Source organism: Watersipora subatra, chromosome 1 (assembly GCF_963576615.1).
Source record: "Watersipora subatra chromosome 1, tzWatSuba1.1, whole genome shotgun sequence".
In the NCBI taxonomy this organism is placed as follows: Eukaryota; Metazoa; Bryozoa; class Gymnolaemata; order Cheilostomatida; family Watersiporidae; genus Watersipora; species Watersipora subatra.
Genome location: NC_088708.1, coordinates 59,760,101 through 59,783,353, shown reverse-complemented (window position 1 = coordinate 59,783,353; position 23,253 = coordinate 59,760,101). Strand labels below are relative to the sequence as shown.

General features: G+C 33.5%; 2 protein-coding genes across 2 annotated transcripts in view; both read right to left on the bottom strand.

The window, feature by feature from the left end:
- Positions 1–174: 174 nt before the first annotated feature.
- LOC137389730 (receptor-type tyrosine-protein phosphatase epsilon-like) lies at positions 175–19,482 on the bottom strand. Its single transcript, XM_068075816.1, has 16 exons — positions 19,436–19,482; positions 11,988–12,250; positions 11,733–11,846; positions 11,465–11,501; positions 10,553–10,650; positions 9,808–9,933; positions 9,281–9,429; positions 8,725–8,860; positions 7,713–7,838; positions 7,436–7,478; positions 7,081–7,130; positions 4,466–4,585; positions 1,619–1,738; positions 1,161–1,309; positions 769–904; positions 175–255 (listed from the first exon to the last, which is right to left on the bottom strand). The coding sequence occupies exons 2-16, from the start codon at positions 12,222–12,224 to the stop codon at positions 175–177; spliced, it is 1,722 nt and encodes a 573-aa protein (XP_067931917.1). The 5' UTR covers positions 12,225–12,250; positions 19,436–19,482.
- Positions 19,483–19,992: 510 nt separating this feature from the next.
- LOC137389721 (phosphatidylinositol phosphatase PTPRQ-like) overlaps positions 19,993–23,253 on the bottom strand; it is a 46,301-nt gene continuing 43,040 nt past the window's right edge. The window contains exons 9-12 of the mRNA XM_068075804.1: positions 23,075–23,187; positions 21,304–21,499; positions 20,234–20,601; positions 19,993–20,043 (exon numbers count right to left, since the gene is read on the bottom strand). Of these exons, the coding sequence (XP_067931905.1) occupies positions 19,993–20,043; positions 20,234–20,601; positions 21,304–21,499; positions 23,075–23,187 (728 nt within the window). The remainder of the gene's footprint in view (positions 20,044–20,233; positions 20,602–21,303; positions 21,500–23,074; positions 23,188–23,253) is intronic.

The following is a 23,253-nucleotide window of genomic DNA, read 5'->3' as shown; positions in this document are numbered from 1 at the left end:
AAAATATAGATTGTCATAAACAAATTAATGCTTTAGTTACTGCATTATTTTAGTTATTAATATCGTATCGATGAAGCAGGTGCAGTCTCCGTAAGTACTCATTGTCTTTTCAAATGAATTGATAACTTGCACCATCAGAACTCATGTAGATATAGACACTGGTGATGTAAAAACTCATTGAAGTAAATGTTGATGAGTCCAGCTATATGTGCTCAGAGAGAAGAGTACCAGGTTGTAGAGGTACAAGTAGTCCTCCTGTAAAAAGAGAGGTTCACACTTGCATACATCATACACATCTGTTTGGACATTTTTTGACAGAATGTTGTAAAAATCTGTTAGAAAAACATGATGATTGCTAAAATGTTAGGGCTCTATTCTTAAGGTGCCTATACTAGATGCTACGATTCAGATAACAGTGAGTGTACTATAAGGATTACTAAAAGATAGCTATACAATAAAATACAGTAAAATACAGGCTATATATAATTTGCTAAACGGTTGTTGAGAAACTCAAGTGAAAAAATTAAACATTTTACATTGGCTCTAAAAATAGCTGTTAGAAATGCCAGTATTTTACAATGAATTGGATTGCACTACTCAAACAGACGTCTTATTTTTGTAATAAATCAATATGCAAACACAATTCTTCTCGAAGCAGATAAATTTAACAATACTGTTTAGCTTTCCACAAAGTTGCAGGTTTTGAAAGATTAATAATAAATGTTCAATCAACACTATGAAGGCATCTACGAATGATCAGCCACCTACCAGGGTAAACGCAGAGTTAGGGTTTCTGCTTCGTACAGCCAGAACTGAACCATAAACGTCTACCAATTGTTCAGCGTTTCCCTTTTCCATGGCGTTGTAGGCTGCTACAAAAATGTCTGCTTTTCTCCCACTCTCTCTACAATTAGAGAAACCATTGATCTGGCTGAAGCGGTGACAATGATAGTTTGATACAAAGTTTTTATTGTGATTTTAGAAACAATACAGATAGGCAGCTGAATCATACTTCTAAAATGTGCCAGGTTCACAATTGCTCACTTTATGTAAATTTAAGACTGATATAAGCTGAGCAATGTCAAGGTCTTTTTTTAGTTGTGTAAGTGATGGCTGCTTAAATCTTATTAGCTTCATCTTGTCAGTCAGTTATTACTTACGAGTCCATCACACATATCTTTCCTCCTGTGTCATATTGAACCTGTCTCTCAACAGCACTTAGGTAGTAGAGCAAGGAGCTATTGTCCGGTTGACCCTTCACTTCTCCGTCAGCCCAACTGTTGATCTTCATGAGGACAACTGGCTGACCCTGTAATTTCAATTCAACTTTTAGGTTACTCTAGATGATGCTGCCTAAGTTTTTACTGGTTAGACAACCTTATACTTTATACATCAAAAATTACATTGACATGACTTGAATTGTTTCGGAATATATTAGCACAGTAGATGATTATTTTTAGCGTACAAATACTACTGCTAGCCAGAGTTTTGTAAATGTGAGAAATAACCCAGCTGTGTATGATTATGGTCTTATAAAAAATTTCATTCAATGATGAATTTATTTCTATAATTATTGGTCCATGAAAAAAGTAATAGAAGTACAGACAAAGAGACTCACATTCACTGTTATATTGATTACTTCTATCATCTGATTGCACTTTGAATTCACTCTGTCAACAAGTATTTTGCCAAAGGAGACAGAGGTTTCATCAGAATGAGGAAGGAATCCGCTCATCTGCTGCAGAAAATTGTTTGCACAAATAAAAGACCTAGTCATATGATAAATTACATAAGGGTTGTATTCAGTTAAACCAGTGGTTCTTAACCAGGGGGAATTCTCCCCCAGGAGGAAATTCTCCCCTAGGGGGGAATTTTGGAATTTTAAGAGGGGGATTTTGGCAGTTTGCCAAAGGGGATTTCTGTGGCACCAATTTTTCTTATATAAAGGGCAGCGAGGAGTGAATGAATTTCAATAGTTTCAACAAAGCCAAGATCTGAAACTGTGAAAAAGGTAAGGATTGCTACACTACATGCATATGCATACCTGCAATATTAATTCTTCAGTTACCGATTTGGTTTGCATAAACGTATAACATTTTGAAAATTTGCTCTGTAGCCTAACATATGTATGATATTTTGCTCATGTAGATATTGAACGTATTCAAATATTTTGATTGCATATCCCATATTGTAGGTGTTAGAAGTGTCAAAGACAAAAAGACGAACATATGATGATTCTTACCTTAACTATGGATTCACTTGTATGATTAAAAGCGGCATCAAAGTACCACAATGTGTTTTGTGCATGAAAGTGCTCGCTAATGACTCCATGAAACCACATCAACTTAAGCAACACTCAAGAAATAAACATGCAGAACACATGGATAAATCAAAGCCGTTCTTTGAAGCTAAAGAGAGAGAGAACTCAAGCGAGCAAAACTGGATTCCACTGGCAGCTTTCATATCCAGGCACAGGCCATTACTGAGGCATCCTATGCTCTGTCTTACCATATCGCCAGAGATAAGAAGCCACACACCATTGGTGAAACATTAGTTAAATCTTGTCTGCTGGAGTGTACTAAGATTATTCTCGGAGACACAGCCGCTCAAAAGATAGCTAATTTATCCCTCTCAGACAGCACAGTGAAATCGAGGATCGATGATATGTCTGCAGACATAAAGAGGCAAGTAATTGAAAAGATCAAGTCATCTCCCATGTTTGCCATTCAACTTGATGAGTCCACTGATGTTGCTAGCATTTCACAGCTGATGGTGTTTGCACGCTATGTACACAGAGAGACAATTGAGGAAGAATTTCTGTTCTGCAGTCCTCTAACAGAGACCACAACAGCTGCTGATGTTATGAACCTGGTTGCCGACTTCTTCAGCAAAGAACATCTGGACTGGGGCAAACTAATTGGAGTTTGCACTGATGGGGCTCCAGCCATGCTTGGCTGTCCTGCTGGATTTGCACAGTTGGTAAAAGAAAAGAATCCTTTATTAGTGAGTATCCTTTGCTTCATTCACAGACAAGCACTAGCAGCAAAAACTCTTCCCAAAGGATTGCAGGAACACCTTTCTTCAGTGATTAAAGTAGTAAACTTTATCAAAGGCTCTCTCTTGCAAACACGTCTCTTCCACAAGTTATGCTAAGATATGGATGCTGTGCATTCATCACTATTGTTCCACACCGAAGTTCGATGGTTATCAAAGGGTAACATGCTTCTGCGTTTCTTCAATCTACAAGCAGAGGTCAATGAGTTCTTGAAAACTCATAACAAACCCAAACTACTGGCTTCAATGCAGGTGGAAGGCTTCCATCAGCGTCTTGCTTACCTGGTTGACATATTTGGTTCAATCAATGAAGTGAACACAAAGATGCAAGATAGAGACAGAAATGTGTTGAATGTAACTGATAGTATCAATGCATTTTAGGACAAGCTCAAACTCTGGGTGGAAAGACTGGCTACTGGGAATGTAAGAGTTTAATTTCCAGTTCTGCATTCATTAGTTGACAAGAAAGCTCCTTCCGCTTCTTTGCTAACCGACATAAAGCATCACTTGAACAGCTTGATAGCAGAGTTTGAGAGATATTTTCCAAAGTTAGATCCTAGGACAGAGCACTTGATGAGCCTGACCCGAGACCCTTTCAGGCGCAATGTCCACGAGATTCCGGAACAGCTTCAGGAGGAGTTTTTAAAGCTGACAAACAACTCTGCATTAAAAGATGACTTCAAGGAGCTATCCATAGAGCACTTTTGGGTTCAGGCCCAAAGATTGTATCCCAACATAAGCCTGGCCACTTTCAAGATGCTCATACCATTTGCTTCCACATATCTTTGCGAGTCAGCATTTTCAGCAATGCTAACCATAAAGAGCAAATCTAGAAACTGTCTGGAAGTAGAAGCTGACCTACGGTGTGCCCTATCTACAACAACTCCTAACATCAAAATTCTGGTCAGCTCCAAACAAACACAGAAATCGCACTAGTCTGCTGACTGTCTTACAATGATAGATATATTGAGTTTCAATATACATTCATTTTTAATATTCCATGTAAATACGACTGTAATAAATGCATATATACATGTATATATATGTATATAAGTTATATATGTAAATAAAGTTCACTATCTAGTTGCAGTGCATTATTTGAAGAAGTTGGGAGGGGGGGAATTTCTGTCTTTAGGTTTGGAAAAGGGGGAATGGGGCAAAAAAGGTTAAGAACCACTGAGTTAAACAATAATCAAATATTTATAAAAATAGATATCTGTTGAGGCAGCAAAAAGCAACTTTGAGACCATTTACTAGTTGATCACATAGTTTCTCTATATTCATGCCTAGTTTAACTGTAATACATGTACTAACTTATCTAGTTATAAGCACTAGCAACTTAGTAATCTCTATAAATATGTACTATAAATGATAAATGAGAAGATAAGCTGGTGGTAGGGTCAACCATTACCTGGGAGTCCAGAATGACAATGATTTGAATATTCTTAGATATTGCTATTGTCCAGAATGCCTCAGACTGATGATCTTCTATTGCTTGTCCCACAATGAACTGGTCTCTTTTTCTGTAACTCTATATAATTAAGACGTGCTCAGGAATATCATAATAAGAAAAAATTTGAAAGGTAGTAGAAATTGTCGATACCTTCAGATAATTTGTTTGAAGAGTTTGTCACAACCATCTATATTGTATACAAGTATGGCTGTGCATCAAAAAGTATTTTCCATTGAAACCTTTTCGTTAGGTTCTCATTTATTTCGCTTTTCTGAAAAATTATAAATTGGCAAGTTATTTTGTTTAGATAAACTTAAAGTTTTTAGCACAATTATTGGTGTTCAGCATATTGACTGTGTGACTGCAGACATGTTTTCAAATACAGTACACTCTCAAGATACAATTTTAATTCATTCCAGGTTTGGCATCCTAGGGTTAAAAAATTGTATATAGAGGTATAGAAACCAAAGTAATTATATAATGCAAACATCCTCTGGTAAAATTCATCGACATTTTATATAAATACAGTACATATTAAAAGTTAGTAACAAAATAGTATGTTAACCTTGGTACCTATAGTACCCTACAGTGACTTTAATACATTTAGTGTGTTTGTTATTTATGATTTGCATTAAAATGTAACGTTGCAATGTGCTATATGCAGTATATATCCTAAAGTTCTTACCTTCAAGACAAGCGTACAAACTTTGAATTCACTTTAAATAAGTTTAGCTTACTAAAAGCACTCTTAAAGCTAAGTTTTAGTAGGTATTTTGAACTATTTTACTGAATTTCAACTTTTTACTGTTAAATTTTTATCATTTATTAGTTTTTGGCTTTGTTTCCAATACAATTTTAGCTGCTCTCATTAAAACCATTTTTAACCTAATTTGGCAAAAAAATCCGAACGATACTGTACTAGCAATTAAATGGATTTTTGATAGCAGGTTAAGAGAGGTTGTCTGACCATGACTCTCTGTTTGAAGGGATGGCAACTCTAACTTGTCTACTGGTTTTAAAGGAAAAAATATAATTACTGTTTTACACACGAGAATTGCTGAACTGAGGGAAATCAATTATCGTGTCTTTTTCAAGCGTTGTGAAAATGTTTTTGGCGAACAGCATTTCGGCGTCTTTGTTATTTCGAAGTACGTAATAAGCACACCAATTGCCAAATTTGAACTCAGGCGAAAATTTTGTTGAATTCGTACGGTGACATAAGATTAGCGTGGTGAGGTGAAAAATCATCAAGTTCCACATTGTAAGGTGAAAGAATTGTATATCAGGGTAATCATATCCTGAGGGTGCACTTTCAATAGCCTTTTAAACTAGCTTTTGCATAAGCTAAAACATGTCTTATCTGTTTTAGAGATTAAAAGGAAAGTTGCAACTAACTTTGAAATTGCTGGTAGCACTCGCTAACAGATGAAATGAAACATAAGGATTGTAAAGCAGGATATAATATCTACCAGTCAGAGAGCATACGTATATGTTACAAGTTGCTCTTTATGTGAGGAAATTTGTACCGTAAAGTAGCAAGATTTCTTTTTCTAAAGACATGAAAGAGAATTATTTGATTAGATCTTTTGTTTACCATTTGTTTAGCATATCATAGTGGTATGCAAAGTGACCAAATATGGTAAATAATGAATGTAAATTGTGTTTAAGAATATGCTATTTATTATTGTGAAAATTTCACTGTTTTCACACATTACTTCTACATTCCCTTCTCAACGGTCCTTATGACATGATAAGCAAATGTATGTAACTGTTTAAAGGTTGTTGGAGCATAAGCTAATCTCATTACTCCTACCACGTTATAGTGCATCGAGTATGAACTAGGTCTATAGAGAAGTACAATTAATTTTTCTTTTTCACATAATTTTAAGCAGTCAGTTAAATAAACTATAAAATGAATAAATGCGTAAAAAAACTTGAAACCAATTTGCAAGCAGTCAAATCAATAAAAAAGCAAGTTATGGGACTGAAAGTTTTACCGCATGTAAGATTCATACTTGTACCATCGGCAATATATATTGTGAAACTAATGAGAAGTAATTTTAGCTCAACTACTGATTGATGGTATAGTTTATTTATAACCTTCTCTTTACTAACAAGTACATGTAGCTACTGATCTATGTCATATCTTCTGTTATTGTGGGTTTGGGATTGAATAATTCATACTTCAGCAAAGTAAGTTTTTAATTATTTGTGCACAAATAGTTTTGGATGCAAAAGTAACTTCATCCACAGACTTTGTGTTAACTTGTTCTAAACAAAGTACATGTGCATGTTACAAATTATGAGATGTGCTAAATTGATCTTTGATATTAGGTTGTTGCATTACCAAAACTAATAAGAGAAAGAAACATTGCTGATGCATGTATGGCCTGTTTTCAAAGTTTTAACATCATGTAGCAGGCGTCGAAACAAGCATTATATCGCTCTAAATCAATGTGAAAAAAACTTGATTTCCTTGAGATGGTCTTGTAATTAATTCTCAGAATTAGTGCTTCAATTTGACTCACATATCATTATAAGTTCATATCAACATAATATATCAAAACACTCACATCAAGGAAGTAGAATCCATCGAGTATTGCTGCAGAGTCAGTCCAACTATCTAAAACAGTAATAATAAACTTAACAAATTTATAATTAAGAACCAGGAGTATCGGCATGCTTGTAATAAAGGAAACACTTAGTGAACCAATTATCATAACTAGTAGGTAGAAACTTTGACTAAAGTCACAATGAAGGTAAAGCAGGTTATGTCTGCTGCAAGAATCTTAGAACATCAGTTACAGATTAAAGAATGATTCTTAAAAGCTGCTTTCAACTGAAGTGACAGAATTTACAAATAATTACCAAAAAGCTGAATATGTTTGTGTTAACCAGCAAATCAAAAAATAAAAATGACACTCTTACCTTTTGTATGCTGTCTTTGTTGATCAGTGACCATCTCTATTTTCTGCAAAAATAGAGATTATAAGAAAAACTACTAGATCATGCACAGAGATTATACATATAGCAGTATATCTATGACTATCATAACTAGGGCTAAGTACTTCAGAAGTTGGTTCCTAAAGATTTAGATTTCAACTGTTGTATGTTTAACTCAGAAGATCTTGAATGGTACGAGCTATTGCATAACTGCTGCAAAGGCTCTTGATGAGAATATTAAATAAATTAATTAAAACTCAACCTTATACTCGTTGAGAATTGAAGTCTTTTCTGTTTCTAGTTTTCTTTTGAGAGCCTTCTTCTTACAGATGTAAGTTTCAGATTGGATGACTTCGTTCAAAGCCTCATAAAGGAGACTGTACTCTGTCTAAAACCATTGAAGGATATACTCAAACAAATAAGTAGAAATGTAAGGATGCTAGCCGCTGTTTTCTTGAACATTAAGAAAGTGAAAACTAATTGTTATGACCTTGAACCACTTATTTCATGGAAAAACTAATAAAATTTTAAACACGATGAGCTGAAATAATAATTATTTACTAATGAACTATTTTAAAAATAAAATTCATTTTATAAATCTCTTAATCATTTTAAATGGATTAAATTGTTTTGAAGATTTCATGTACAGTAGCACCTAAAATGTGTTATTCTATGTTAATATAATAAAGACTTTAATACTAAACTGATAACATAATAAACAAACTTATTAAAAAATATAATGCTCTAAGAGTAAGTGCTAAAATGATGACCTAAATAATTTCAACTGAGTTTATTTTGTTTTGAAGATTTGAAACGCAGTAGTGGTGAGGAAGATTGTAAACTTTACTATTGACATACACGAATGCAATTATGACTCACAATGTTTTATACTTAGCTTAATAGCTATATACTGTTATGTTGAACTGAAAGTAATTTATTACTGACTATAAACATGACAAAGTATAATAAGTCTAATGAAACAGTATACTCATCTAACACCATATCACATAGATTCCTCTATGTACAATTTTACTGACTTGATGTTCATTGTTGGCAGTAACATAAACCTTTCGTACAAGCCTTTCCATGGTGTATGTTTGACTGTTCACACTTCAGGTTAGATATTTTAGTAATAAGCATCTCACTAAGAAGGCTTGGTTGTAATTCTGCAGGTGATAAACTTTCTGAGTATTTGCAATATGTGAGCATTGAAGGTCAAAACTAAATGTTAAAATACATATTACGATGTTTTATTCTAATTAGACTTTGGTTACCTCTGTTTTTATCAGTTGTGGTCTCCTTTCTCTCATTCTTTTGGTGCACTCCATAACATTTACATTACCAGTTGTTGCAGCTTCCTCGAGCAGAATACTGAGTCCGATGAAAACTCCAGACATCTCTTCTCCTCCGCTAAAGATGTCAATAATAAAATTGTTCTGAACATACATATCTTTTGTTAATTATTTGAAAAGTGTGATAGCAGCAACTTTTCAAGCATGGGTCTAGATGAATTTGAAACAAGCTTCAGCACATTGTCAGAGGTTAACTTTTATGTAGTCTCATAGAAACTTCAAACGCGTGTGATATGCCATGGTTTTTAGTGTTGTAAATTGGGTTGTATAAATCGATCAGCTGAATCCAGACATTACTGCTCAATAAAGTCACCCAACTTTACTGATAGGAACAGAGAAGTTTCACGTGTTAAAAGCAAGGTACATTATATTGCCTAAAGTATCATTAAGTATGGATAGCTGATTTATGGTAGGAGAAAAAGCAGCCATAATACTAAGAAGGCAATGAAACTTGTACTGTAGTGTGTCACTTTTGTACCTGCTGTGGACGAGGATTGGACTTCCATGACCACTATAGAGACTTGCCACTCTTCTAACAAACTCTACAAATGAGTTCATCTCTACTGCAGAGCTCAATTCATCCCAAGTCTGAAATTCAAACTGTCTCACAGTCAGAGTTTCCTTCTCCTACAACATAAGACAGGTACAGAACACTTGAATATTTTTGAATATGATCATTGTTTCAGTAGGATAGCTTTCAGTGGACTTGTTTATTTGGTAATTAAAATAAAGAGACCATATAATGCCATTAATTATTATGTGACTCATAAACTGGTGAACAACACTGATTAAACGTGTCAACTTGCAATGTCTATAAAAATTATAATAATAGATTATTAGTACATTTAGTGGAATAGTTAAAATAACTACAAGCTAGTGCTACATGTGTGTCAAGATAGAAATGCCATCGAGTGTAACAAGTTATACTTGTTATTTAGTTGTACCGCTTTATAAAAGCAGCACAACTAAATAATGTCAAGGTCAGAAAAGAAGTTGCATAAATACCTTGTAAATCTGCAGTGTCCTTGCAACATATCGAGACTTCTGTTCTATAGCGAGTAAAATGACCTTGAACTTTTGGAAGTTCCTCAAAGAGCCTAGTGTCTCAGGGCAGTAAGACAAAGATGAACTCTGTAATAGTGTAACAGCATTTTTAACCTAAATGTGCCCTGCCGATCATACAAAGACTTTTAAAGCACATTTATAAAAAAATATATTTAACAAAGAACTGGGACAAAGATCACTCTTACTTGATTACATTTACCAAACAACCTGTGTGTAAATTATTATTCACGTCACGATCTAAATGCGACCTTTGACTGAATGCAGCCTAGTGAGCCTACCAAACTAGACTATATAAGACTGCCTGTTCGTAATCATTCACTTTTATACATAATCAGCTTTCAGTAACTTATACATAAACAAGTACATAAGCACGCAATAGCCATTATGAACAATGTAAACTGACACAAAATATGGAATATAGATTGATACCCCAAGGGTTTTGTGTGCAACTGTAATCGTAATGCTTCAACAGTGTGACAAGCCTGGGAACACAAGTATAAACATGTAAACGGAATTTGTATCTCCTACAGATAATAACAGTATTATCTTGTTTATGAAATGCATTATTGTTTATGAACAGTGTTTTTCAAACAGTTTTTACTTACTATCCCAGTCTCTTTCTAGAAAATTCTTCTTAGAAAACCTTTCTGTTTTACGTTACTGCTGTCCACATGAATATAATTACCTTTAGGGCATCATCAGAATTATAAACACTTATGACAGCACTGGGTTTCTTTTGCCAGACCATTCGTAAAAAGTCATTGCTCGTTGCCTGAGTTGGACCTGTTGATAGAAATAGCAGTACTTGAGATACATAGAATAGCGGACTAGACTTCTAACAATATAAGGATGAACTTTCTAAGAATGAGTTCTTGACTGTGATAAATCTCCTCTCTAATGAAATTTTGTCAAAACTAATGAATTCTACAAACTAACAAAAGTCTCTTGGTTTAAAGCTAATGAAAGCTACATGTAAGTGAAAACAACAAAGTAACATAAGACTTTCCGGTAGAATTGAAAACATCACTATTATAACATACCTAAACAAATAGCTGGTTTCCAGATATATTCTTTCTTAAAAGTCAGAAAGAGTCAGGTAGTTTTTGTTATGTATCTTCTATTCATAAGCGTTATAAAAACTGGTGTATTTCCGTAATTTACCGTTAGTGGTCACTTATGACCTTTTTATATAATTTACATTTGTAGCCTTTTGAAAACATTGCATTAACAAAAATTCAACGACTTTTGCTCATCCTAAAAAGTTGCTATTAAAATGCTAGTTTAATAGAAGTGCTGTTAGTATTGCGAGTGGGTTATTTTTACTAGATTCCTTTTTCTAAGCCTTGGAAACCAGACATATTACTTTGGAAACAAATAGTCACAGGTTTTACTCGCATATAAAAAGTTAAATGCAATGAAAAACAATTTAAATTATATGAATGATTATTGCTCTAATACATCAACTGATGTTATTAGTTTGTCAAAACTGAATCAAATTTATATTGTCCAGTATTCATTTTGAGTAAGAACTATTCATAACAAACAGTTACATGCACTCTTATTGCAAGAGTAACCTTCACATGTGTCTCTAACCTACCTCGAGATGCAATGTAAGTGTTTCCTCTGTTCATTCCCTACAAAGTTAGGATTTACTTGGTAAAACAAAATTTATCACACAAGTACATCATCAGAGCATATTTATTTTACATTCAAATGCCTTTAAAAAGTCTTCAAGGTGGTCTCTTATAGCATTAAAAGCATCATTTAGCTGTACTTTAGCAGCTTGCTATGCTTACCATGCTAATGCTTACACGAGTCTAATAGTGAGCTATCAAGGATATGGTTACTTTAGAAAGGCTACTTACTTTGAGCGTGGTTGCATCAGCGTAGTGGGCATAACTCTCATCTTTCCTCTTTCTGTTTGGCTCATCCGTTAATCTCGGAATTGTCACAGCATTCTTCTCTAAGATTTTCAGATCCTTAAAATAATATCCTTGTAAGGTTTTCAAGTGTGTTCAGAGACTAGAAATTCATTATGTCTTTGAATTAAACATTATTTTAAATAAAATTTTAACATCAATTACACATAAATGTTTGAACTGTAAACAATTATAACTGACTTTGAACTGTTGAGAGATGGTTGCTCGATTGTTCTCTTTAAACTCAGAAAAATATGTAGCAGATACAGCGCAGGTCTGTTTCCTGGTCTGTTTGCTTTCTCCGGCATCTAAGTCTTCATATACATTTGGAATGCCTTTATCTCTGGTTTTAATTTCATCGTAAATGTGAATGTCCTCATAAACTTCTGAAGTCTGGCTTATGTCAACTTCATAGTTGGCAACCTCGATATTTGACATCCTGATATACTCTGGGCTGCTTGCAGCTGAAAACACATATTTTTTAACTGATTTAGCAAGTACATTAGAGTGTTGATTACAAACAAATTGGCTCAGTTGCTAGATTCACACATATATAAGATTGAAGATTGGTATTTTGTCATAAGAACAACATGAATATACGTACATGATTACATATGATTAGAGTTATCAGTGACTTCTCTACAGCAGTCTATCTAAAAACTTAGTGAATAATTAGACTATATGGACTATGGATAAATAGACTCTTTTTATCATATGCCATACATCTCATTTAATTTGTGACAGAGAAAGTTTATTATGTCTTGACCAGTCTTTTGGGAAGACTCCTATATCTTATGTTACTAACCGAAACCTAAGGGTGTTATGTATTACAGCTGTAGAAAAGTATGTTGTCAAATATGCCTATGTCAATATTTGCTTTTGTAACGTTGTAAGGTTACAAAAGCAAATATTGCTACAAAACGTTACAATGTTGTAACGTTTTGTAACGTTACAACATTGTAATGTTACAAAATGTTACAATGTTGTAACGTTGCTTTTGGCGTTGTAGTATTATAAAGGGTCCTGTGCAACCCTTTACTTCTCTGCACTCAAATTACCAGTCACTTCGAATTGTAATGAATGAATATATTTAATCAATACAACAACAAAATACAACATAGAATAAAACCCAAAGTAGTGTAACTGTGTCGTAGTAGCACTCTCTCTTCTTTTATAACTTTAGGCTCACCCCTTCAACTCAGGTGAAGCCGGCTGGATACCTTTTTTTTTGGCTAGCTTTGGACAGGTTGGTTTTTTACTTGGTTTTTTACACATTCTAAGTGATATTCTAAGTGTGCTCTACAGACTTCAAAATTTGGTTGCTTAATTGTTGTCTACTTATAAGCTCACAAAAGAGCGCCTTGTCCAAGTATAAATGACTTGATAAAATCAATAAGTTGGTGAAGTTTTGGTATATGCTAACCACACTGCAGATTATTAACTAGGTAAAACATCAAGAAAATTCGTTGATTAGAACAGCACCGACTGGTTGTTGAATACTACTATACTAGGAAAATGGTAACAATCATTGAAAACTTCTGCTCATATAGATTTGTACAGTTCACACGCCTGCACCAGGGTCACAAAATCTAATTCAAAATTGGGTAGATACACAGAGTTTGATTGACAGAAAGCATTACACAGGTGCTAAACATGAGAATTTAGAGAAGGATATTAATGAAAATTATAAATGAAAATAAGAAATCATAACAGAAAGAGATGGTAAAGATAATATGGGAAGTTGGACAATAGCATGACTATGTGAGGCTGTACATGTAACAGGAAGTTTATGAATAACTGATATGTCACATCACTAAACCAAACATGAGCAAACTCAGCAGCTCTGTATGTATTTAAATTTCTTCAGAATCAAGAGTCAGTTCTAAGTTTAAGATGAAAAGTAACTTAAGATAAGCTGATAAGCAGAGCTGTGTTCAGACTGGTGATGACTTGAATACTCAAGGCTTAAGTCAAGGTTTATTTGTAGTTCTTCAAGTGAGTTCTCTTTTCATTTGATTTGAACAAATGCACAAGTGATACAGAATTTCATTTAAAAAGTTAAGCGATTTTGGTTTTGAACTTGACAAAAGACTAAATTATTAACAAACATTTTCCCATGCAATCCTTTGTTAGATAATTGACTAGTTATCAAACAGGTGTATACCTTTATGTTATCCTGAGCAGCTTAGCTCTTGTAAAATACCAATGAAAGCAGGTTGGTTAATAGCATGCTTAAAAGCCAACCTAATGTTAGTTAGCAAGCTCTGTCAATAATATTATTAAGCGGTGCATATTTCTGCGGAAATTCGATCGCACAATGGTAGGAAGATTACATCTCCCAATTTAAGCATTTGATGCCCTTACCCTTTGCTAATTTGAACATTTTTGTCTTTCTTTAATAATTTTGGTTAATTTTTGATTTACATCTACTTTATTTAATATAAATAATGGAAGGAATGATAGTAATAATAATAATGGAAGTACTTTCAGAATATACCTGATGATCATAACTAACGACACATGAATTATTATTATTATATTATTATAATAATTTTAAGGTTATTATATCTGAAGTGGTAGACTCAAATATACATGATATAATTCCCCGTACTGAAAAAATAAAATAGGCCAAAATAAAGTCACAAATAGCAAATATAAATTACTTCTCACTTTTCACAATCTAACTTTCAATACATCCTTTTCCTAGAAGAATGGCTTTCGCAGCAACTTTAAAAAACAAGACTTCAAAGTTTAACTAAAAGCAACCACTTTTTGCTGGGATATAAATCAAATTAAATTAAAGATTTCAAACTATTTTTTATGCCATATGGTAATCTAATGAAAAATAAATTATTAAAAGCGGACTCAAAATGTGTCAAAGGTGAAGTTCTCGCCTACTCGGATCAAATTTTTCCAGATTTTAGTTTCTAAAATGTGATGGCATGGGGTGATTTAAAAAAATGAAAATCTAAATATTTTTTAATGTCATGTAATTTTGTCTATTTTTAATATTTCACGTTTTACTTACTTTTGTTCTTATACCAAAATATGTGAAACATATACTACACATCTCCATAAATGGAAATATGTGAAACATACTACACACCACCATAAATGGAAATATGTGAAACATACTACACACCACCATAAATGGAAATATGTGAAACATACTACACACCACCATAAATGGAAATATGTGAAACATACTACACACCACCATAAATGGAAATATGTGAAACATACTACACACCACCATAAATGGAAATATGTGAAACATACTACACACCACCATAAATGGAAATATGTGAAACATACTACACACCACCATAAATGGAAATATGTGAAACATACTACACACCACCATAAATGGAAATATGTGAAACATACTACACACCACCATAAATGGAAATATGTGAAACATACTACACACCACCATAAATGGAAATATGTGAAACGTACTACGCACTTCCATGGATGAAAATATGTGAAACATACCACACATCTCCGAAAATATGTGAAACATACTACACACCTACATAGATTCAAATATGTGAAACATACTACAAACATCCATAGATTCAAATATGCGAAACATACTACACACATTCATAGATGAAAATAGGTCAAACATACTACACGAATTCATAGATGAAAATGTAGGTGTGTAGTATGTTTCACATGACATATTAAACACCTCTATTATAGATAAAAGACAAGAAAAGAAATACTTGATTGTTCATCTACTTATTGCTAGTACTTGTATGAAGTGTGATATATAAAATTATAGTTCACTTAACGAATGAAAAGAAAAAAAAAACTTTTGGCAATTTGCTGTATTTTATTGAACATTTGTTTTGCTCCTTAATTGTTTTTGCGCCTAACAATTTGTCAAATATTTCCAAATCATTAATTAAGATTTGGGAGTTGAGTTGTGTGCATCAGGTGACCAACTTCAATTATTTTTAAATACCATTTGACATCAAAATATAATTTACTTTTAATCAAATTGGTTTGTAACAGATTTGACATGCGATTAAATAAAAAATTCATTAGGATACAGCTCTGCTAATAAAAAGATACATTCAACATATGGCGACGGCGGTCAAGAAGTACTTTATAATATCATACAATAGAATGTGCAAAATATGAAACATGAAATATATGGAAATATGAACTTACTTGCTGTAATATTCTTAAACCATATCTTATTTACTCCTTTTGCTTTTTTCGCATCTTGTTGTGTCATCTGAGGATTACCTTTGGGCTGAAAACATATGAAAATGTATTACTTTACAAGATTATAAAACTACGTCATATGCTGTTCAAATTGTTCCATTTGATTTACAACAAAAAATGAACCAAAACCTTCTAAAATTCTCTTTTGCAATGATACTAAACTACATTTATCTATCAACCTAATGTTTAGATACAATATAGTATTGAACAATCGAACTATAGGATGTGACCCAATATAAACTTAATCGCTTACTAGTGGGTCATCATCAAAAGCGTGTTCAGAGTCTACCACATCGCCTTGGTGATGAGTCGTGGGGACTTCATAGCGAATAATTGAAGTTGCATTTAAAGCTTTTGCATCAAGATTGGCATGGAGAGTGTTGCTGACTTCAGAAGGAACCAGTGACCCTCCTGCTTGCCGTTCTACATATACATAAAGAGACGCTTTATCTCAACTATGTGTCCAGACAACATCGGATTAAAATAGTACACCTGGTATGAGAAGTTTAGTCAAGTGTGCATCTTGCAATAAAATTGATTAGTGGGCAGTTTACAATGACATATTATGTTTTTTCTGAAGCTTTATAATGGCAAAACTCTATCTAGCCATTTCTCTAAGTAGCAAAGAATCTTTAATAATATAAAAAGATATTTAATCAATCAGTTTTACCAACTATTAAAATAAAGCCTTGATTAGGCCCAGGCTAAAGCTATAAATTAGTTCCCACTCTGCACAATCTAACTTTTAATTCATCATTTTATATAAGAGTAGCTTTCAGAACAACTTTATAAAACAAGGCTTCATAGTTTAACTAAAATCAGCCATTTTTTGCGGTGATATTAACCCCACAAATCTACAAGTAAATGAATAGTGTTCCTAAAGATTTCAAATCATAGACGGCTTGTGAGTCTAAAGATATGGATAACAATGTTTGATAGGTGTTAATTGTGCCGTGTAAAACGCGAAACAATATTATTGCCTGGATTTTAGAGATTCCACCCGATATTACGATAAACCACTTAACAATAAACAGTAACAACATGAACCCTATTTTGTGAACTATGTTAATGGAGTTACTGTAAAACCATTAATTGAACACCAGGGGGCTATAATTTTCAACCCTTCTTCTATAGTGGCAGTCGATTGGAGGTGGCGCTCAAATAGAAACTAGCGTTTTATTTTGTAAATGGCTCGTCAGAATTTTGGGAAGATAAATTTAGCCCCTTTGCGAACGACACAAATGTTTCCTTATAATTTGTCCTCTTTTTCCGGTGGGGCGATATTAAACCTTTCGGATGCAATAAATCAGCTAACTTACCTCCAACTTCTCAAATATCTTTTAACAAATATTCATTGAGAAACCGAGAAATATCTTTACCAGCTAACATCTATTGCTTGCAATTAATCTGCGATGCTATTTTAGCCTGTGTCCTGTGTGGCAATTTGTTGGGGCTTTCAATTTTTATTTCAATCTAAATGTTAAGACATATTTTTTATTCTGTATCTATATTTACCAATGTTGCATAAAAGCTTATTGCACTCATTTATATGCTTGCTACAGTATGCAGCCAAAACTAGCTTTCAATGTGCAATAGAAGAGGAGTTACGAGCGTCAATCAATTGTAAGATCAGATTACTGCAATGATGCTATCAAATAATGCGCTATAAACCTGCAAATTTATAATTTATATAGTAATAATCTATCAAATGCTACAAATATATATTCATGAGCAAGTTACATAATTGAACCGTACTGATATTACATGCAGAAACAAAAACTAACGTTTTTAAAACAAAAATATTTGCAACGTTTGCTCAGATAGCTGTGTTCTGATTGTTACTTTCGATGAAATGAACATCTTCTGGTTGTCCAGTACCTTCCACAATGTCTTCTAAGCTCAACTCTTCTTCTGCAGTGCTGAACTAGTCGATTAAAGCGTCCAAATATTTTTTGGCAGAGCAAATCTTTACCCGCTGCACTGAGCACAAATGCAATGCATAAAGTTTTAGCTCGTTAAACGTAACCTTTGGTCCAAAACTGTAAAGCGTTTTTATATTCATGTATTTCGAAGTATTAAGACCGCGTTAAACAAGGAAATACTATTAACCTGAGACAGTTAATAATTATTTCTGTGGTGTTGCTTTTAAAGCTTTAACGAAAAAAAGTGACAAGATTTTGAGTTGGATGCCGAGAGAATTGATTGTTATTGATGTAAACGATTCAGTATAAATAAGATTTTGTGGACACTTTTCTACTGATCATGTAATATTATGGATTGATAAAAATCAAAGATTGTCAAAGTGGTGATCAAATAGATGTGCCATTCAAATAGAGGGTAGGGCTCTATCTTTCAACCCTTCTCTGTTAGTGGAGGCTAAGTAGAGGTGGGGGTCAAATAGAGGTGGCGTTCTATCAGAGGTTTTGCGGTATTTATGCAGTGTTTATGGCCACTGGGAAAGTGGCCATAAACATATAGCCATTATGGCCATATGGAAAAGTGTAAGGCTGCTTATATTTCTGCTTGAAAAATTTGTGATGCATGATCTCTACCTGACTAATATTTTGTAAAAAGATACCATTTATGCTGGACTCTTCTAAAGAGATCCTTTACGGAGTGCAGAAAACACAAAGCTTAAAACTAGGCTCAACTTTTGCACAACTTTGTACTACTCACTACAATGACTAGACAACTAATTTCAACGTTATACCATTGAGAGTTGTGAGAGTTTTACACGAACAGAATATGGCATCAGGTAACAGACAATGTTTGATGACATGCATGGTCTGTTATTTTTTTAAAGATTACTATTCAAAATTTGTGAGATTTTATTAGCTGAAAAGCTTATTGGCTGGTTTTGAGTTGCAGCTCAGCTGTAACCAACTATATAATATGTAATGGTTGGAAACTCCAAAATTCGGCAAAAAAACCTCAAACAATGACTCATTTTATTAGGTGAATGATCAAGTGATGTTTACAGTGTAAAATGACATAAAGCTGGTGTTGCCTGTTTAGTTGCCGGCAATCTAACCCATGAGGCCGGTTGTATCAAACATCATGGTTAGCGAGGACGAGTACCTGACCTGACCAGCCTGTTTAGTGTATGCTGAAAATGTTTTATTAGAATTGTTTGCTGAGCATCCTTTGGTTGGTAGAGTTATAATCAAGCTGATCACTCATCATTAAAAGAACGTATAGAGAATAACTCCAAGTTTATTAATCACATATCTGAATACAACAGTAGGCATTTTTAAATATTTTATGACATTTATCCCTGAAAGATGCACGCAGAGAATCTAAAAGAATCTGCCCATTAAAACTATAAGCTGTATACTTATGAACTGCAAAAGCATTAGTATTTAAGAAGTATTTCACTTTTCAGACAAAGCTCATGAAAAATAGCAAGTACTTACTTGTAGTAGAGCTTATTTCCGGGTAAGCTTGTTGGACATCCACTGCTCTTTCATTGTTCTTTCTATTGTAGAACAAGTAGGTATGACAGTTACTTGTGAAGTTGAATGATTGTGAAACACAAGTCAATTAAAAATATCAAAGCTTGCCATCTGTGTTATAGAGATCTTGGACATGTCCATGCATTAAAGCACCCAAATACATCTACTTAATTTTTCTGATTTTTTTGACATAGAAGACATAAAACTACATGATACTAGTTAGAGGAAAAACATGTGTATGGAAGTTTCTAGAAAATTCTGTCAACGATAGCTGGCTAAAAACAAGCAACTTTTTACCTACGCAAAGCAACAGTTACAACGCTGCAAGCTGCGCTATGGTATACTTTATTCATCTTAACCTGTGCACTAATAGCTCCAACAAGTGCAACATTGCCATATTTCAAAATAAGGTTTTTCATATAAGTTTTTATCAGAGCATGCAGCCTACCTCAAGTGTCTCCAAAAGATTCCAAGGGTCAGAGTGATCCCAATGATTAAAAGAACAGCAAGGCCACCACCTATTCCTCCAGAGAGACCTGCACTTCTACTTTTTGTCGCACTTTTAGCAACTAGACAGAAAAAAGATACAATGCACAGCAAAGACACAGAAAGCATTGATATGATGTTATTATTCTACTAATTTATTATGGCTAAAACTTTAAGCTGCCAGGAGTTCCTAACGCAACAGCAATTACAACAACATTCACAGCATTTTTAAGTATTATCACAAATCCTTCGATATATGTCTAACCCACCTACTTCTACCTGCCAATAGGGAGATGAGGTGAAATCAACCACCTCCTCAGTAACTGGCTTCAGTCCAATATAGAATGTATAGTCGCCCATGTGTAGAGGTCTGTTTAGGTATCCACCATACATCTTATTGTCTCCAACTGTGAATTTATCAGAGAGTCTACTGACGGGAAGCTCAGCTGTAATGTATGAGCCATTACTGGTTTCTATGTCAGCGCTGCTCAGCTCCCTCTTGACCCTGGAGTTCGTCTGAACAGCTATTAGCAAAATCTCATATCCTTCTGGTGATTGGAGGTTGAGAGGTGTCGGTAGGGTTAGAGTTACTAGTGTGTCAATGACTACTGGCTCTTTTTTAGAGAAGCTCCACTTTATTGCTAAAATTATAAATGGTTTTTATCTCTGACTAAATATGACTGAGTTTCATATAAGCATATAAAAAACTTTACTATGGTTTTGAAATGACTATAAGAACTACCAAACTGAAGCAAAGTATGTAAATTAAATTAAGTCTGTCAATAAAACCAGGTTTGTGTATCTTCTAAGCAGACCTATATAACCTATAGTGAATATGATACAATAACTTATGATTATGCTGTAACACATCTAGCAGCAAACTCATCATTATCTCAACAAGATAATAAGACTGGCTTAATTACACAACATCAACCGGTTCAACAGAAAATATAAGTTTACTTATAATTATGATCTAGAAAGCAAACCTTTTGTTAATAGCAACAGGTTTTGGTGTTCATATCATAAAACAATTGTCAACAGAGCAAATGTAATGACATATTAACTTCCTGACAGGAAAAAGCAGGTAAACATTAAATATCGCGAGCCATTGTCAAAGCTTATTGTACCGATAGTCTAATTGTGCAGGTAAGAAAAGCTAGCCAACTTAATAAATGCATATTGCAGAGAAAAAGACATTATATATATGCAGTTCTATAATACATATTAAAAAGTATGTAGGATGTGTTTGTTGCTTAACTTGTACTTTTAGAAACTCAAATAAAATGTTTTGGTGCAAAAGAAGATAATATTGTTTTCAATATGAAGTACATAATAGTTTTTACCTGATGGTTTAGTCCAAAAGACAGTATACTTAGACCACTGTCCATATCCATTCGACAAATGTGCTCTCACTTGACAACTGTACTGAACTTGAGAAGATAGTGATGTGACATTTGCTGACAAGGTATTTTCAGTCAAATACGGGCTTGCACTACTAGCAGCAGGATTGTATGTACTGTTTCTGATGAAACATGAAATCTGTCAAGTATATTACCAACTGTAAAATTACATTTTCTAGCTGACACCTCATCTTAAAACTTTTATAAATTATGAGGCCTAGAAAAGATGGCATGAGGTTGAGCAAGAAACTTTGAACAAGGGTAAAGCTACATAATACATCAGATCTTCCTTTTGAATTTTACAAGAATCTCCTCAGTTCTTATTAAAAATAACCTTTGTAGCTGAAAGCAAACAAAAAGACCATCCAGCTGAAATTGAATGACTGAAACGTCAACTTTAAAAGTGAAAAGCTAAAAACAATGCACTCAAACCTAGACAAACAAAGTTACTTTACTTGTATCTAATATTTATTATAATATATAATGTATGCTTATCCAAACTATTATTATGTTGGCAAAAACTTTCATATAAGAATACAATTTATTTGTTGTAATTCATCCTAAAGCCTAATAAGCGATGATAACGACATTATATAGCAAGATATTCTGCAGCATTAAACATAAACATTGTATTAAAATATGTTATAAACTAAATTTAAAAATTGAAATAACACGTAAAAACCAATAGATAAAGTAGCGATTAGTCAAAAAGATTTCTATTGTTCACTTACCTTAAAGACCTGTGAAAGAAAGAGTAGGCTCAGCAATGCGTAAGTTTGGGCATAGAGTTAGTAGTAGAACTATCTAGCGTAACTTACTTTTACTTACATTTAATATAGTTTAAATTAATTTAATCTATTAATTCTTTCTCATGTTTGTGTTTTGCTTTTAATTTCTATCAGTCTTTCAATCTTTACTTGCACAACTGTAGTTTTAAACAAGTTGGGATCTTTTAAGTTTAAAAACTATTAGAAATGTCCAAACAAATATTTGCACTCATTTAAATCACATGTCAAAGAGGTTCCATTGAGAAACAATTGTAAAGCTAGGCTTGATTGTATGTAAACTAGCAAGGTGGCCATTACTTGAAGTTTTACTACTATGTATTAAATTTAGCTGATCTCATAATTGTCTCTCACAATGACCAAGATGTGCGAATCAGACTACAGTAAAAGAGTTTGACTAATTCTGGTAAATAGAAGTATGGCTCTGAACTAATAATATCGCTAGAGTAAATCTCGCCAGTGATAAAAACATGATGCACATCAAGCAAACTTGCACAAGTTCCAAATTTTTCATTTATCAATTCTATTTGAAATAGATTGTGTCTAGCCATATAATTACTTACGCTCATGAAAGTAAAAAAAATGAGATGCCATACAAAAAGTGAATTATGAAGGTTTTTATTTGAAAAACTGAGTAAGGATACCCAGCCACGTTCAGATGCGTGTAAGAAAGAACTACTTTGAACATATTAAACCCGACTAAATTGAGGGTAGCGGTAGCAAGGTACACTCATAAGACAGAACTGGTGAAATTTAGATGAAATAAGACTCTTATATGCAACTTGTGAACTAAAGCTTATAAATATTAACCTGGTTTAAAACAGTTAAATGACAAGTTTAAAGCTGTGAGAGTAAGTTCATATAAAACATGATCAGATGAATAAATACTGAGAGACCTACATGTATGATACTGTAAAGAACGGCCCTACCTCATAGGCAATAACATAAGAGTTATTCTTTAGCCGATCGGGTTTTGTCCACTCCAAAAGTACTGAGTCTGAACTTCTTAGTGTTACAGGTGCTATCACAGGTTCTGTAGAGACTAGAGAACACAAAAAATAGCAAGAATGACAGTCCTCATAAGTGTACAAATAAGTTTTATAAAGTG

What these genes read in the sequence shown, in the direction of transcription:
- LOC137389730 (XM_068075816.1), bottom strand. Translation starts at nt 12,224, where the DNA reads ATGTCAAATATCGAGGTTGCCAACTATGAAGTTGACATAAGCCAGACT. An exon ending in ATTCTGATGATGCCCTAAAG is followed by an intron (nt 9,934 to 10,552) that starts GTAATTATATTC and finishes ACACTATTACAG; the next exon opens with AGTTCATCTTTGTCTTACTG. An exon ending in CCAATCCTCGTCCACAGCAG is followed by an intron (nt 8,861 to 9,280) that starts GTACAAAAGTGA and finishes TGACATCTTTAG; the next exon opens with CGGAGGAGAAGAGATGTCTG.